The 16,245-nt window shown below is 36.4% G+C and overlaps 2 protein-coding genes across 13 annotated transcripts in view; one reads left to right on the top strand and one right to left on the bottom strand.

Annotated features, from left to right (window-relative positions):
- The window catches only part of CENPP (centromere protein P), a 173,062-nt gene that overhangs the window by 137,226 nt on the left and 19,591 nt on the right, over positions 1–16,245 (top strand). The gene's annotated exons all lie outside the window — the stretch shown is intronic.
- The window catches only part of IPPK (inositol-pentakisphosphate 2-kinase), a 44,804-nt gene continuing 41,217 nt past the window's right edge, over positions 12,659–16,245 (bottom strand). The window contains exon 14 of the mRNA XM_075096558.1: positions 12,659–12,746. Coding sequence (XP_074952659.1) covers position 12,746 — 1 coding nt within the window. The 3' untranslated portion in view covers positions 12,659–12,745. The remainder of the gene's footprint in view (positions 12,747–16,245) is intronic.

Raw genomic sequence — 16,245 nt, 5'->3', positions numbered from 1 at the left:
CCCCTGCTCTAGGTGTACCTGTGCAAGCAGGGGTTTGGACAAGATGGTCTCCACAGGTCCCTTCCAACCCCTACCATTCTGTGATTCTATTACTTTAAAAACCATGGCCATTTTAAGTAAATGTGTAAGATTGTCATCATCTTTCTGTCTTTCCTTTCAGATAGTATAACTTCTTTTTTCAGGTTCAAATGTTGACACTTCCCTGCGTATTGAGTAATTACATTTCAGCTATTTGCTGACTTGTATTTTCCTGAAATATTTCTCTTAGCAACTGAGCATGTCTTATGTGTGTCTAAAATGGCACAATGAGCTTGGTTTGGGGTTTGGTTTTTCTCATGTTCCAGTATTGAGTATTGTTACTTATCAATATAATTTTGAGGTTTCTAACTTTTTTCTAAGATGATCATATTTTGCAGCATAAATACAAAAATGGAGTAATTTAATTTTTTTTTTTGTCGTTGCCATAGTTCACATAATATTGCCTCTAATTTCTGCTGTACTCAAACTTTGTGTAAAATGAAGACTATATAAATATTTTTGCTATTCCTGTAAGTCTGTAGTCTTGGATCTTAATTTCAGCAAGTGCCCATTTAATTATGGTAATATAAATCTGTATCAAAGACATTACTGTAGTATTTTGAGACATTGTATGCTCTTCTGTTCTGAGGAGACACTATCACATTGCTAGTATCATTCTGATAAATCTGAAGTTCTCTATTCAGTTCTTGTTGGTCAAAAATACCCCCTAAGAGATTTTCTCTGTTGATTTCTTTCATAAAGATAGTTTTCTCCTGTAAGCTATGAAAAATTCAGAATGGTTCAAAAGAGGGTTTTGAATGTCATAGCAACCTAAACAGTTGCTAAACTTCCAGCAGACAGACGTAAGCATCCTATAGGCTTTCATTCATGTCTTACCATTGCTTCTTATATACAGATCCATTTTCTTCAATACGCATGCACAGCATACCCACACCACAGAGACAGTGTTTCTCTTAAACCATTTAAGTAAATATTGGACTAAAATGAACATACAGAAAAAGTGGGTATTTTAAGTATAGAAAATTAGTATGACTTTATCTTTGTGTAAACACTGAAAATAGATTGTTTAGAATTCATTAAAAATAAGAATATATAATTATTCTAATGGTCTTTCCCTATGTGTTTGCACTGTTCAAAGCAATGATTTGCTTTCCATTTACTTTGTTGTGCTTGGTTGTACTGTGCATTTGTAGGCAAAATGGCAAAAAAAGTGTCCTTACAGAACACTGTATACTTTTATAAAAAGTTAATGCAATTTTTTATAAACTTTGTATACTATTGCCATCTTTTATTGTATCAGAAGTGAAATAAGAAAATTAATGCTTGATCTTACAGGTGAAAATGTTGGTTTGAGATTTCATCTGGTAGATGTTGGGTTGCTGTGGCTTGCTTCTTAGTTTTGTTTGTTGCCTGACACATTTTCACATTTTTGTTGGTTTTAATAAGAAATTAGTAACAGGATGCCTCTCCACTGAGAGACTGTCTCAGGAAGGAGATGTAAACTGAGGACACGAATATTTTGAAGCTTTTTAGTCAAAAAGAAGGGTTTGTTGGCAGCTGGTACAAGAAGACACTTTGAGGAAAATAACAAAGCTTGATTGCGGTTTCCTTTTAAATGAAAAAAAAAAAAAAAAAAAATCAGTCGTCTTTGCCTGTTGATTCATGTTTTCCACATTACAGATAGTGGCACCAAATGGTTTGTTTGGGTAAGTGGGCAATGGCAAAAATTCCTTGTACGGCAATTCTGCAGTGTGCTATCAGTGAGAATTTGAAGGGGAAAAATGGGAGGGGTATATATGTATGTGTGTGTATGCACACATGTCTACTTTTAAAATTTAATTTTTAATACCATATTGGTATTGTTATCATTATCACATTTCTAGAGATTTATAATTCCATAGCACACAAAATGCAGGATTAAGTACAAGTTGAAAATACCTCCTGAACTGATTATTTATATTTGCTTTATGATATGACTAGCATTTGTGGCCAAACTTGTGCAAAATGGGAGTTGCATATTTTCTGAAACTCCAGACCAATTTCCCCTGTCTTATCTTGATGAGAGAAATGCTGATTTTTTAAACAAAAAAAAAAATCATCAGCTTCAACAGGATATGTTATTCTGTATGGCTGTGTTTGTGTCATGTGTAAACAGGTCTTGTTGAAGAAGAACATTAGCATTGTTTGGTTTTTTCCCAGAGCTCAGAAAGACTTTGCCAGTTTACCTTTTTATTGTCATTTCTATGTGTTCTTCACAGTAGATCCTTTGCATTCCCTTTCCTTTGTTAACTGGGGGACTCATCAAATGACTGAAGAACAAGTAGAGTTGTTTCTGAAACACCAGGTTTTCATCATACAAGATAATGAGGAGAAGCTTGCAGCTGTGGAGGGGACTGGTGAGACAGCATGAGGGGGTTCCCTCTTAATTGATAATTAGTGGCATGTCAACATGTCCTGTCTACTGAGTTTCCAAACCTAGTTTAGGTCTTGCACTATCCTGTGTCTAAATGCTTGCACAGCATGGGGCTTTTTGTTTCAAAACGAGCAGTTATTTCTTTTGGAAAATGGCAATCTGGCTAAAGATCAACCACTTTGGAACAGAAATATTATTTAATTGCAGTAGCGGGAACATCAAAAGTTTTCTGTTAATGTTGTATCCAAAAACTCACCACGTCTGGATGGCAGCTAAGACAAGCCTACCTTTCATAGAGGTATCAGTCACTGTTCTTACCCAGAGCTCCTTTCTTCATAAAGGTATTTTGTCTTTTGGCAGTACTGCTTAGAGAGCAGTTCCATATGGATGTTGAGCAGAGTTTTTGACCTAGGAGTATTTGCCTTTAGCCAGTTCCAATGCTCAAGTGTTTTGAGGAGCACTTAAGCTATTCTTTCATCCTGCTTGCTCATTGTACAGCTGTTTGGGTGAAATAGCCATGTGAGAAGATGAAATCTTCAGTGGCAGTATTATGCATTCCTGTCTGAGTGCTGGGTTGTGCTGCCTCCAGATTGTTATCCTGCTACTGGTGTTGTGGTTGTGCTATTAGTCATATTGAGAGGGCTAATGCCATTTTTTAATACATTTTGCTTTCTGGTCTGACACACAGCATAGCCACCCAAGCAGCTCTGCTGGCAGAGATGAGGGGGCAGTAGCCAGCTGGTGGAGGGAACATGGAGGAAAGTAAGGAGGATGGGAATAGCTTAAGCTGTCCCTTGATACTTTTTTCATGACAATGCATCTCCATACAGAAATAACCTGAGAGATAACTGTTCTGCCAGAAACTGACTGAAATAAGCTGCTACTTTTTACCCTGAACAAGAAATAAAATACCATCTCCTGATGAAGTTGAAGGGAATTTGAATCATGTTATATGCTATTTCATAGCTTTTAATGACTCAGCAGTTTTGTTTTATTATATTTATCTTCACTTCTTTCTTGGAATGATCTGTACTGTATACAGAACTGTACCTCTAGTCCAGCTACATCCCAGACCTGGGAGGATTGGACGACCTGTAATGGTTTGCATTTGGGTAACATTTAAAGGTCCCCATTGACAGAGGGCCACTATGTACTGATTTTATATATTGAGATGTGACTTGCTCAAGAGCTTTTCAGAGTGAGTTTTATTGTACACTTCTGCCACAACCTGTCTAACCAGTGAGTTCCAATCTATGTTACTGTGATGAATAAGTATTTTTGCTTTTTCAGAAATGGTTAACTTTTATAAAAGTCTTTGAGGTTCGTTTAGTTGAAGTTTACTTCAAGTAGAGTGCTTTTTATTGATATGATTTTTCTTTTGTGTGTGTAGAATGTAACTGTTTTCCTCAGCTTCTGTAGTCTTTTGAAAACCATGGAAGTATATTCCACACATAGCAGACCAATTCAAAGTGAAGTTATCCTGTCTTGTTATTTTACTACTTGTAATTTTAATACAGCACAGTTGACCATATGTCATGAATATGAGAGCAAAAGAGCTTTGCAAATAATTTCTCTCAAAGAATAATGATTGCCTGATTATGACATACCAGTAAACAGTATACTAGTAACTTGGGAGAAGAGACCAACACCCACCTCGCTACAACCTCCTTTCGGTGAGTTGCAGAGAACGATAAGGTCTCCTCTGAGCTTCCTCTTCTCCAGACTAAACAACCCCAGCTCCCTCAGCCACTCCTCATAAGACTTCTTCTCCAGACCCTTCACCAGTTTTGTTGCCCTTCTCTGGACACGCTCCAGCACCTCAATGTCCTTCTTGTAGTGAGGGGCCCAAAACTGCACACAGCACTCGAGGTGCAGCCTCACCAGTGCCGAGTACAGGGGGACTATCACCTCACTGTTCCCACTAGGCACACTATTCCTGATACAAGCCAGGATGTTGTTTGGCCTTCTTGGCCAACTGAGCACACTGCTGGCTCATGTTCAGCTGGCTGTCAACCAACACCCCCAGGCCCTTCTCTGCCAGGCAGCTCTCCAGGCACTCTTCCCCAAGCCTGTAGAGTTGCATGGGGTTGTTGTGACCCAAGTGCAGGACCCAGCACTTGGCCGTGTTAAACTTCAAACAGTTGACCTCAGCCCATCAATCCAACCTGTCCAGGTCCCTCTGCAGAGCCGTCCTATGCTTGAGCAGATCGACACTTCTACACAGCTTAGTGTAATCTGCAAACTTACTGAGGGCATGCTAGGTCCCCTCATCCGGATCATTGATAAAGATAAACAGAACTGGCCCCAACACTGAGCCCTGGGGAACACCACTCATGACCGGCCACCATCTGGATTTAGCTCCATTCACCACAAGTCCCTGGGCCTGGCTGTCCAGCCAGTTTTTTACCCAGTGCAGAACTAATGAGAACTGATAGAAGAAACCAGTTAATGGATATTCTGTATGTGAAGGGCCCTTTATATCAGCTGAAAGAGTGGATTGTTAACACATGTACAATAATTTTAAGAGAACATTTCAGAGTAATGCTCAGAAATTGTGATTATTTTTTTTTCAGTGAAATTATTTATCTTTCTGGTACCCCTTTGTTTATATGTGTTTTAACATGGCATGTTTGTTTTCAGACTGGGTTTGGGTTTTGGCAGTTTGGTTTGTGTTTGTTTTTTTTTAAATAATATGTAGATATAGGCGTAGAGAGTATGTGGCATTCTTACCTTTCAGCAGTACTGTGTGATATTTGAATGAAAGAAAAAATAATTTGATAGTTTTTATTAAAATATTTCTGTTGTATGAGCTTCATTTAAATTATATCAGATCAAGGTTACATCATCATGGCTATGCATAACTTGCAGAGATGTCATTGGAGGGTGTGTTGACATGTATGTATTAGCTTTAACTAGCTAGCTGAAATATCAGTAGTGACAGCACTGGCAGTTTCCACATATCTGAGCTACTCAAGTAGACAGTTGACCAAAGAAGGATGTGCTGTTCTGGCATCACTATTACTGGCACTTGAATTAGCTGTACTATGTCTAATTCATACGTATCTGTTAATCAGACCTATTGCTGTATAGGCAAATATTTTGAGACAAAAAGAAAGCCAATTACTGAGGCAATGTTTTGTCAGCTAATTACAATCTAACAATTTTAAGACAGAGTCAATTCAAGTGAGTAACTACCTAATCTTGTGGTGGAGCATCCATAAGCCCAACTGAAATGAATACAACGAAAATACATGGAAAGAATGGATGATCAGAAATTAGTCTGTTAAGTGACACATTGGTAAATATCATACTCCTGCAGAAGTTATTATGAAGGTTGTGTAAAATAATGCTATAGTTTCTTACTTCTCAAGTAGGAAAATACTAGGATGTAGAAAATGGAGTAATAAGAATTTGAGATTATATGGACTATGTTTGGGGACATAAAGTGTGTATGCATAATGTTTGTTTATAGTTACATTTATTCATTATTTCAGTGGCAAATTTTGAGTGTACTCAAAAGTGTTTGCAGTAGCTCTGAGTATGATTAATTTATGTATTTCCTCTTTATTAGTTGCTCATTTTCTACTTTAAAACATTTTGCTACTTTTGTACTGCTTTTTCTTAATTCATTTACAAACACAGAGGTTGCAAGGTAACTTGTGTTGTTTTAACTGCTTAAGTGTCTGAAATGCTTTAATTGCCCATTTTCCTTTAATGAGTGAATTTTTAAAAGATTGAGTTCACTAAAGCTGACTCAAAGCTGTGCAATTAAACAAGCCAGCAATTTGCAATGTGAATTTTTTAATTAACAAGTATTAAAAAGCTTTGATTAAAGCAAACTGTTTTTTAGCACAAGAGTCATCAGCTTAGCAGCTCTTTGAATAGTGTCATAATTTAAAATCATAAGGTTTTTTTAACCATACCTTCAGAGAGTTTGGGAGTTGTTGGGGTTGTCGGCTGTTTGATTTTGATTTTCTTTTTTTCCAGTTACACTGTAGAGTGTAAATTTCTTCAGCCACTGTGTCTACAAAGTACTGTTAACCTAAGATTAGTATTTAATGTTTTAAAATCATTCTACACCATCTAAAACCTTGAAAAGTTTTCTTTATTTTTTTTATTCATATTTCAGTGAGGGGAAGACTGAGCAGAGCTGCCTCTGTAGTGGTTAGAGCAGCAACTCTCAGCCAAGACAAAACCTGTTTTTCTCAGGAAGTCGAATTAAGCAATAAAATGGCTTTTCCGTCTGTCTTCTGGGCTGTAAAATGAAATTATTGTCATTAACATCTATACTTTGTTCTTATGGGGTGAAAGGAGTAAGTATCCACCTGCATCAAAGAACGATTGCTTTTAACACTTATTTAATGTATCCATCTACTGTAATGCTCCAGCATGTTCCCTGTGATAATGCACTGTAAGCTTGTTCCCAGCAGCACAGCTCTACAAAGCATTAGAATAAGGGTAGCATTTGTTTTGTTCTGCAAGCATGCATGAACTTAAATTTTCAATAATCAAGATAGACAAATGGGAAGAAATGGCAACTATTGTCACCAAGGTATATCTGCATAACAAAATGAAGATGTAATTGCATTCAGTACTGGATTTTTACCACTAGCTTAAAGAAGGTTGGTATGACTAACAGTAGTGGAGAAAATAAATTAAAAGAAGCAATATTTTAGCTGTGTGACTGATCATTGGAAAAGGCTTCTTTTTTCCTCCTACATATACACGATTATTAAAGCAGTTGAGAAAGCAGGACTATTTGTGTGTGATTTTTATACTGTATTTTGGATAAAACATTGATTCTTTGCTACTTTTTCTATATTTCATGGCCTTTACTTCTATTACACAATGTGTGTTGTACAAGGTGGAATAAACTGATTTTGTCAGAAGCATTTGCTGATTTTGTTTCAGAGAGCTGGGAGATTTTGTAAGGTACGTTCACAGTGAATACTTTGGTAATTGAATGTCACAACATCTTAACCATAGAAATTAGTAGGAAAGATCCTATGTGTTAATAAGGATTGAAAGACAGAAATTCTGAATTCACAGGGCAACAGGATAGGTTAGAAATGAGAAACATGATTTTGGAGCTATAAGAGCTATAGACCTATCATTTGACTTATTTTTAAGAGGCATAAATAAGTACATAGTCTAGACAGTGCTACTTTTGCCCTGGCAGGGGCAGCTGCAAGTAAATGCTAATACAAGAGCTGATTCCAAAACAGAGAGGGGAAAAAATAGAGAAAGCCAAAGATGAAGAATATGCTGGAGGCCCTAAATGTTAGTTTGCAGTGTGTTTTGGAAGAGTCATCCAGAGGTCTTTCTACAGTGGAAAAAAAAAGAATATTGAAGTAACCCAGAACTACTTTTTAAATAACATTACCGTGCTTGCCTTTCTTCACAAATTTGTCCTACCTGACTATTGGATCATCTGTGTATACATTTACAGTTCCTTTTACAGTACCAACCTCTCATCTTGGGTTTGGAAATGTAGCCTGAGTGTTACATCCTTGTCTTTTTATATGAGCTGGGGATAACTATATGTTTAAGTTCTGGGAATGCAAAATCTTCCTTTTGTTTGTTGCTTTAATTTCCCTGTTCTTGAACTATGTTTACTCATCTGTCCATTACTATTAAACTTTTTGATCTCATTCTTTGCTCACTTGTACTTGCCCCTTTTCCACTCTTTTTCCTTTTTTAATCCTTTCTCCTTTTTTCCCCCTCTTCATTATTGTTGCTTCTTACCCTTTTTCTCCATGTACATACAGTTTTATTGTATGTACATGGACTGGATTTTTGATGCCTCTCATATGACTATGTTGTTTGTCCTGTTAACATAGCTCAAATGATTATAGATTCTGCTTGAATTAGAATGCTGAAATTGTCTGCACTGTTGCTTGTATTGAAATGGTATGGTATAATAAAATAAAATCTTGTAAAATATCATTCCTACTTTGTGTGGAAACTTGAAATTTTGAGTACCCAGTTAGTCTATGGCATTTATTAATAGAATTAATAATCAATCATATGGTTATGCAATTAGCAGTTCATCTGTGTAGGCCATCAGGGCAAAGCCTGAAGGGCATACCCCTTTCACTGAGCTGCTAATACTATAGAAAAAAGATATATACCCCTGACATCAGTTTTACCTTCCTAAACTGATTGTACTAGCAAGCAAAGTGATCGTGGAATTGCTGAGTATTCCATTTTGAATCAAAGCAATGCCTTGCTATATGCCATGCATTACTAACTTAGTCCTTTTGGAAAGCACGTTGAATTCCAACAGTCCTGAAGTCATTCCACAATCTAGATCCATGAGCATTCCATCTGGAGTTGCCAGTAGCTCAGGCCAAATGGTGGCATTTTGCCACCATTCTGTGCAGAAAATGGTCAGTAGCAGTGGGGAGAGTTTGTGGAGGAATTTGAGATGAGTGCAGACAGGGACTAGGGGGCTTGAAGGCTTCTTGTGCTTTCTCAATCCAACAGTGTAAAAATACATTCTGGCAAAGGTTGGTGCTCCAGTATCCACGCTGCAAACACGCGTTATTCTACAGCTTTATGTTGTTGAGTTAGGACTACTCTTCGTGTTAGTAAACAACTGCAAAAAGGAAAGCTTTAAACTTGCATTAGGTTTATATGCATTGTCTGTGATATTTTACTTCCCTAGAGCTTTAAAAACACAAGAGAATTAAACTGATTGTCTGAAAAACTGAAGAAGAAAAAACAATAAAGTTAAGCTGTAGTATTAGCTGATTTTCTTTCAGCTGGGCTTCTACAAAGACAAAATTTATTGTTGTTGTTTGAAATGTTGCTGCAATGCCAGCCATTTAAATTCAAATTTAAAAGTGCCTTGGCGTTGCATTGAAAGTAAATGAATTACACTGGCAGCTAGTCTCAGTATTACTCTTACTTCTTTGTATTGTAGCAGTACCTAGCAATAAAACAAATATTTATACACATACATCACAGTGCGTTCTTGGTGACTGCAACTTTGGCATTTAAAAACCAAATAAGGTGGAACATAAGAATATGTTTTTGCCTGGCAGCTGCATGTGATTTCTCCTAGTGGATACACTAAGGAATTCTCATGACTGCCCTAAATTCTTTTGTACTTGGCAGTATACAAATATTTGAGTCAAAATCATCCTTGTTCTGAGAGATTTAGTCTAAGGTACACTACGGCATTGCTGAGTGAATAGTGTTACAGTGGTTCAGTGTTCCTTAATTTTTCTTCTGTTTTGTTATTTGGGTTTTTGCTGCTTTGTTATTAAAGTAATTTAGGAGATCAAAGTTTGAGGATAGTTGACCATTTTTACAAGCTTACTATTTATGCATTGACAACTTGACACCCTTACACATAAAATAATTATAAATTGGTAAATGTTTTTGTGTACTATAAATCTCTTTTTGTAGATGCATGGGTCTTCTCAAGAATATTTCCTCTGTCACTCTTGTTTATGCTAAGAATGTGTCTGATAAACTGAAATGTCATGCTTTTGACAGCCAGATTTAAAGAACTATATTTGGGTGTTACATGAAAGGAACTGAGTGTGTTTAAAGCTTTCAGGGTCTTTTCAACTGGACTGGCTCCTGCTCTTGTTGATAGCAACAGGCATGTTAGCATTTCATGTTAATATTTATTTGTACATAAGCAGAATATTTGAAAGGACTGATAATTGTTAATAACCAGACAAATGAAAGCTACTAGGTGGTGAATTTTTGTTGTGACTGTCCTAAATATAATGCTTTGTAGAACCATTAAAAGAGGAGGTTTTGTGGGAAATATTTTAATGTATAAACAGCTTATGTTTTTATAGAAAGCTTTACTTTTCACCTAATGCAGATGTTAAACCTTTTTCTGATGCTCAGGAACGATAACAATAACAATAATGGTATTTGAGAATGCATTTTACATACATATCTGCGCATGTTTAAGGAGAAATCTGGTCCTTATGCTGGCTACATAAATGAATATTATTGTACTACATGCAGTGGGAATTATGCTGTGGACATTGTCATTCATCCACTGATACCAAATCCATGTGGGACTAAAAAGGGAGCATATCTTTATTCTTAAGTGCAAGTGACGCAGGAAGTTTTTTGGTTTTGTGCAAACACAGATTGTGCCTTTGTCACTGGTGTCCAGTAAACATGACAGTACAGCTACTGCTCTCCTAAGATATGAAGGTGATAGTACAAGCAAATTTGACAGCTACTGATTGACCAAACCCCTCTCTACTGTTGGACAGTTTGCACTAAGTGACAGGAGATTGACCTCTTAAATAGTTTATATCTCTTGGTGAGAAACGAAAACTGATATTTTAGATGTTCCAAGTAGGCCTATTGACATATGCATCTTTACCGGGTAAGATAAGTGTTTGCCCACATAGAAGCGAATAACTCTTCAGACTCTTTCAGAAAGGCAGTTTCCTAAGCTTTATTTGAACAAGACTCCAAATACCTTTCCTATACCTGATCTATTAATTGGCAGTCAGTGTTAATAAGTAATAACTGAAGTTTATTATTGTATTCTGTCCTCTACTGTGTGCCATCTTTCTTTGAGTTTCCATTTGCAGTCTGTAGTGCAAAAAAACTTGGGGGAGGGATGAAAGTGTAGACGCCACAGAACAATTGGTAATATATATTTTCAGTATATTGAATATATAATTACTGGCTGGTTACATGAACTGACTCACTGGGTAATGAAGTCAAGGGAAAAATTCTCTCATCTGATGCAGGTACACTATCTTTTTATATGGATAATATATCTCAAAGAACTCCAGTTACTGTACCAACAGGCAGCTGTTTTCCTAATTGTAGAAATTAATAGTTTTATTGATTAACTGACTCTCGTCCTAACTGTGCGCTTTTATCTTCTACCTGATTCACAGTCAGGATGAAATAACCCCAACAGTAAATGATCGACATAAGCTGAATTACTTGTCTAAGAACCTTTTTTAATCATGCTTTTAAAAAAGAAAATGCCTAACATTGAGCTTATTTAGATGAACTAGATGTTATTTGTTGTGTTCTATCTTTTTCTTTTTAGTTAATCAGAGTACTTGGAAAAAAACTAACACAGCTTCAGAGCCAAGTCATTAACTAAATTCAGATGCTTTTATTTATAATATATTTAAAATCTGCTGTCTGGACAAGCTTGATAATGTAAACTGTACAAAAGCAAGTTGGGTCACACTCGATAATCAACTTTTCTGTGGCATGTCGAATTCAAGTTGCTTTATGCAATCCTGGACCCTTTTACTAAGCCATCAAAAAGCCTTAGAGAGAATCTTGCAGCATCTTCTATACAGAAAAACATTTAAAGGTCTATAAAGTATCTTGTTTCTGTTGTAACGGAAGAAAACATGAACTTAGCTTATTTTTTCTCCTAGAAATGCCTTTCCTTCAGTCTACTTCCTTCAGATTATTGAAAAATTGGCTCACAATTATTTCTTCCCAGATTGTTGATTCTTCATGCTATTCTGTAATGTGGCATCTTTTTTCCTTTCATAATTTTTTGTCCTTGACTGCTTAGTATCTTTTTTGCTAAATTAGACATATCTGCTGATTTCTACACAGTGCCTTATATTAAGTTTATCATCCATAAGTGTTTAATTATACTTAACTGCAGAGGTAGGGTAGGGGTTTCAAAATACAATATAAAGAAAACTAGTATGTCAATAAACTTGTGGAGGAAGAAGAGAATTACTGAGCTCTACTGGTTTACTGTGGGTTTCCACTGAAAGAAATGACCAGTTGCAGTGTTAATGCTCTCCCACAAAAACCAAATCAATTAGTATGTCCTGGACTTGAATCTTTGCAGAAACTATGCAGAGGATGGCTCTACAGCCATCTTAGTACTGAGAAAGTTATTTTTAAAAGTTAATAAAATTTTAAAAATTTTAATCTAGAAAAATGGGGATATTTAAACTTAAAAAGGCAAAGAGAAAGCCAAAGCTGATTACAAGGATATGATTCTTCAGTTTAAGTAGGTAGTTAGTAATATCTGATACAGGAGCATCAGGTAACAATACGGAATGTGTTCTCCCCAAGTAGCAGATGGCAAGCTTGTTCTGTGTATATTCTTACACTGATCAGTAGATCTGGTAGACTCATTTCCAGGAGGAGGACAGCCTTTTGTGAGCCATGCAACATCCAGGCAGTCAGCTCCAGATAACACATCTGACAGGGCTGCACTGAAGTTCATCTGTTAGCAGCAGAAGCATTCCTGGTTTCTGGACCCCTTTCTAGCCTCTTGCCCGTGGCCCACTGTAATCATCAGGTTTGCCAGCGTCTGTGTCCAAGAGAGCAGCATTAAATAGATGGAGATCATTTTGGAACCAAGGGGTAGTGCAGGGTGTCCAGTGGGGAAATGTAAATGTGTCTGAAGGCAGAGCGACTGAGCGAACTTGCAAGTCTTTTCAGCTGTTATGGAGAGGTGTGTTCTAATTTCCAATATGCCTGTTTACTACAGAAACAAACACGGAATAAAGTACCTTGGTGCCTTTGCTTTTAGAAACGTTGGTTTGTAAATATGCACACATTGTTGGTCGGGAGTATAATTTTTTTGGAAACTACTGGAAATCCTTTGACGCAACAATTTTAGAGAGAGAAGACTTGTCTCTTCCCCAGCAAGGAAAAAAAGTAAAGAAAAAACTTCTGTACCTTCTGTGTTTGCTAAGTGTTTATTATGTACCCCTTCCTGTTCTGAGTTTTCAGATTCATTTAATTCTATTTTTCCTCACATTTTAAAAATAAGGCTCTAGTATGTATTTAATTTATTCCCAGTCTGCTGTAATTAAGTTGCAGATAAACATATGGTTCCCTTATGACAAAGTGATACTGAAGGGAAATGCTTTGTAACAGATGCTGATTTAGCTCTTCTGTAGCCATATAGCCTAGATCAGATTATGAAAATACAAACAGTATGGTAAATTAATAGATAGCAAATAGTGACAAACTGAATCCTGTACTGTAGAATCATGGCTGAATCAAGCATGAAAAACAATGTTATGGAAATATGAAAGAAGGAAAATAAATGGCAATGGAAACAGAGTAGGGGCCAAAAAAAGAGAAGCTGTAATCAACTGAAGGATAAAAAGAAAAAAAGAACAAAGCAAAGAAACTTCACTGGCAATTTGCTAATGCCAGATGGGTTTTGGGCTGGCGATGAGTAAGACTTCCACTCAGTTGGTTTCAGGGACTAGTGTAGAGCATTGCCTTAACTTTAAGAGGTAGTTGTGTTGTAAGATGGAATCATAGCAAAGTGATCTATAACTCTTGAGTTACAGATCTGGTCTGCTAAAAAACACAAGTCTGAAACTAGGTGGATGCAGAGCAATTTTCATTCAAGTAACCAGCTGCACGTATACAACTTGAGGAAACCAGGCATACCCTGACCTTGTAAGGACATTTTGGGAAACATTTTCTGCAAACATTTTCCCTGTCCAGAATGACATTCATACTGTTATTCCTCAAGTCTGCCCCCCAAATTCTCCTTCCCTCTGCTAAAAAGGAAACATGTGCATGTTGGTAATATTGCTTTGGTTTTAGTTTTAAAAGAAGGGAACTGAGCAGTGCGTAAGATGTAATATGACTGCCACATAGACAAAACTACTTTTTCATTGTGCACTTCTTTTTTTAAACTTATTCTTTGGTTCTGAAGATACTTGTAGTTTTGTGTAATTTCCATAACATAGATCACCAGCAGGACTGTTTTACTTGAGTAAAATGTTCACTTAGATGAGAAGATGGAAGATGTGTTTATTCTGAGACATAATTACAAGTGGTGAAGTTTCATAAATCCGTTTCACAAATACAGTGTTTTTACACTGTGTAATTTAGTTGAAGGGGGAAAGCGCATTATCTTTTCTTGATTTCAGTTCCTTTAATTGCCCCAAATGAGAAACTTCATGGTGACTTTTAAGATTCTTTATGCTTTGAACTTCCAATATGCCATTCTTTGAATACTTGAAGATATTCTAATTCTAGCCCTTGCAAAGCATTCTAGGCAGTTTTCAGTGTAGACGTTAAAAAACAATATATAGCATGCAAGAACACATTTATAAAATGTTTCTCTTCTATAATTCTGTAATTCATGTTTTAATGTTTAAAAACAGGTTTTGTCAAAGTTTTTCTCCTGCAGTCGTAGATACTCCTTATTTCCATAGTTGTGATTTATTATGTATCCCGGTTGCTTCAAATTGATATTTAAGCTTATTCAAAAATAAAAGTGTGCTGCCATCTTCCAAAGCACATGGTAATGAACTGTTGAAGGTTATCCTTTCTATTCTAATAACATTCTAATTCTATTCTAATTTATGTTCTAATAACATTTGTAGGTTTTAACTGTTTAAACACATTGTCAGATTCTTGAAAGCATTGCTGTATTTTACGCTAATTGAAATCATTGACCTTAGGTTACAACATTGCTACCTTTCAGGCACAGACCAAACTGTCTTCACAAAGCCGTATCAAGTGGTGATGCAGAAGCTAACAGTACACCCCACTTGAGCGTCTTGCCATTAGAACATGTTTGTTTGAACACAGATTTTGTTTGGTGCTGAGGCTTCAGCAATGCCCGTTTCCTAGCATGGATATTTTGGTTTAGTCCTGAAAATCATAAATCTGGTCAAGTAGGGCTGTGTTGATGCTAGGTTTCCTCGTGTTCCTATGTCTGTTACTCAAGTCTGAATCTCATTCTGACCAAATGGCCAATAGGAAAATATTATTTAAGCACACAGAGCCTTCCCCAGAATATCATATCAGTGTTGTTAATCCAACAGATATGGGGCTCGGCCATACTTTTTCTTTAAGGCCAAGTATGAAAGTGGATAGAATTTATAGAGCATTACTACTTTTTAAAACATCTGCAACATTGTAAGTATGATTAGATCTCTGCACAAGAAGAGGCAATAAATGAGATTTGCATCTTGTCAAATTACTGTAAAATTATACTGGAGTGCAGAAGGTGGAGTTCATTGAGTGGGGTTTGTGCAGTGCCAGGTACCATTTGAGAAATACAGAAATATTTTGTGTTAGTTTTCTAATAAGTATGTGTTTCTAATGTTCCATATGTTTTAGTATAGGGGGAAGCTATAATGAGAAGTTTTCTTCTTGAACCTGGGTATTCAAATTATGATGACATAGAATGCTGCCTCAGCAATTATGTATTGTATTTCTTACTCTAATTGCACAATTTTGTGGTGCTTAGGCACATGGTTTAGTGGTGGACATGGCAGCATTAGGTTTACGATTAGACTCAATGATCTTAAAGGACTTTTTCCAACCTAAATGTTTCTACGAAGATCTATCAAAAACTTGTTTGATGCAGAGAGATGGATCAAGCAAGGAGTGGGACGCTGATTCCCAAAGTATGCTATTATGAGATACTGCCATAACTAGGATGCTGATAAACATCCTTGCTCTAGAAACTAAAATAAAATAAAATACCGATTTTTAGTGAGATACCAGTTCTACACTGCTCTGAGTTAGGGAATAGCCACAGCATTGCTCTAAATATCAGTAGACAATAATGGTGTTAACACTGGATAAATTGCTTTCTAAATGTTCCTCCATTGCTGTAGTGGAATTCAGTTAAAAAAAAAAAGACACCTTACAAAAATAGTTTAAAACTGAATCATACACGTACATACACACAGTAAATGGCAGTACAAGCTAAAAGCAGGGGATTGAGGATTCACTGCATCTTCTAATTCTTGTCCCATTGGCTCATTACATACTTTAAAGCAAAAGTCAATGTGTAATTGTTGAGTGTAATGTAATCAATACTC

The sequence above is a fragment of the Phalacrocorax aristotelis genome, chromosome 6 (genome assembly GCF_949628215.1).
Source record: "Phalacrocorax aristotelis chromosome 6, bGulAri2.1, whole genome shotgun sequence".
NCBI classification, from domain to species: domain Eukaryota; kingdom Metazoa; phylum Chordata; class Aves; order Suliformes; family Phalacrocoracidae; genus Phalacrocorax; species Phalacrocorax aristotelis.
Note: the sequence above shows the minus strand (reverse complement) of the source record. Positions and strands in the feature narration are given on the sequence as shown.